Source organism: Pteropus vampyrus, unplaced genomic scaffold, assembly GCF_000151845.1.
Source record: "Pteropus vampyrus isolate Shadow unplaced genomic scaffold, Pvam_2.0 Scaffold124, whole genome shotgun sequence".
NCBI lineage: Eukaryota > Metazoa > Chordata > Mammalia > Chiroptera > Pteropodidae > Pteropus > Pteropus vampyrus.
The window spans coordinates 1,684,767-1,686,141 of NW_011888905.1; the positions used below are offsets into that span (position 1 = coordinate 1,684,767).

Below are 1,375 nucleotides of genomic sequence, written 5' to 3' on the forward strand. Positions count from 1 at the left end.
GGAGGGGACACACCCTTCTCCACGGCCCTGCTGCGCCCACTCCCCGCCCCGCCAGTACCTGGGCAGGTCTCACCTTTGCCATTGGGGAGGGATCTGGTCCTCCAGATGCCATCGCTACTCAGCGCCCCCTGGGAGCCAAGACAAAAGTCTACACTTAGTTCCAGTCAGTCAAAAGGCAAACCCTGGTTTATCCTGATTTTTCTGGCCACACCCTGCAGCCTCCCTTCCATTCATGTCGCAGGCCTTTAGGAAGGAGGCTGCGCTTTCCCCAGAAACCAGTCCCAGAGTGTAAGATTCAAACCCTCTATCCCTCGGGCCGTGGTGAGGGCTCTGGGGGGAGTGCCGGGTCTGAAAGCTCAGGGCAGAGGCCCTCACCTCTGCACTCAGCAGGTCCTGGAGATAAGGGTTCTTGGGATGGGGTTCCTCTTTGTGTGTGGTGAGCTTCCCCTGCCTGAAAGAAATTGGAGATCATAGCCACGGTTGCCCAGAGTTCGCCAGCTTCCTGTGTACTCCCCCCAACACCACAAGTACCACGCGATCGCTGCGTCCAGCTGTTTGTCCCTGTAGAGTCCACCTTCTTGTTTTAGGGAGTTCAGGCTACCTGCGCAAAACAACAGGCAGTGTTGGGTGACAGCCTAGTCCCCCCTTCAGCTAATCCTCTGATTACTGGACAACCTGCTGTCACCATCTCTCCAGCACTTGGTGCTTCCAAGTCTTCTCGGATATATATGAGTTGTGAAGAGAATAGAATCTAGACTCCATCCTTTGCTAAGCTGTGGGACCTGGGGCACAGGCCACGCCTGCGGTCTTACATGAGTGCCACAGTCGATACATATCACTGTCTCCGGGGACTAGCAGCCCGTTCCAGAGATGGCTCTCAAACGGAATAAAAGTGGCCTTTTTGCGTCCCTCGGGTGCTGGCGTGCTTTTGGGGCTCCCTGGACTCCTCGTCCGCCTTCAGCCTCGTGTGGTTGGCGGATCTTGAAGCGAATGGATGCTAGAGAGCCCGCCCGCGAAGGGGAAAGTGGCTGACCCCGCCACCGCCTCACCCTTCAGGTCCATGAGGATGAGCCTCGGCGTGTAGGTCTCCTGGCCGTGCAGCGTCCGGCCGGCCCGGTACAGGACGTCGGGGCACAGCTCCTCGGGCGTCTCCTTGGCGTGGGCCGGTTCGCGCAGCGCAGCATCCTGGGGAGGCAGGTGCGCAGGAAGGACTGGACTCGGCCGGCGACAACGGCCGGCCGGAAGTGGGGCCTGGGGACCCCCAAGGGCTCCGCGGGGGCCGCCGCCCGGGGACCTCACCTGCTGGTTCCACCAGTGCGCTCCCACGAAGCCCGCAAAGTGTCCCAACTGCAGCGTGAGCACCTCCCGGGCCCCG

General features: G+C 60.8%; 1 protein-coding gene across 1 annotated transcript in view; it reads right to left on the reverse strand.

The window, feature by feature from the left end:
* Positions 1-1,369, reverse strand: part of MSTO1 (misato 1, mitochondrial distribution and morphology regulator) — a 3,942-nt gene extending 2,573 nt beyond the window's left edge. The window contains exons 1-5 of the mRNA XM_023534300.1: positions 1,300-1,369; positions 1,050-1,185; positions 532-601; positions 376-451; positions 12-128 (exon numbers count right to left, since the gene is read on the reverse strand). Of these exons, the coding sequence (XP_023390068.1) occupies positions 12-128; positions 376-451; positions 532-601; positions 1,050-1,062 (276 nt within the window). The 5' untranslated portion in view covers positions 1,063-1,185; positions 1,300-1,369. The remainder of the gene's footprint in view (positions 1-11; positions 129-375; positions 452-531; positions 602-1,049; positions 1,186-1,299) is intronic.
* Positions 1,370-1,375: the final 6 nt, after the last annotated feature.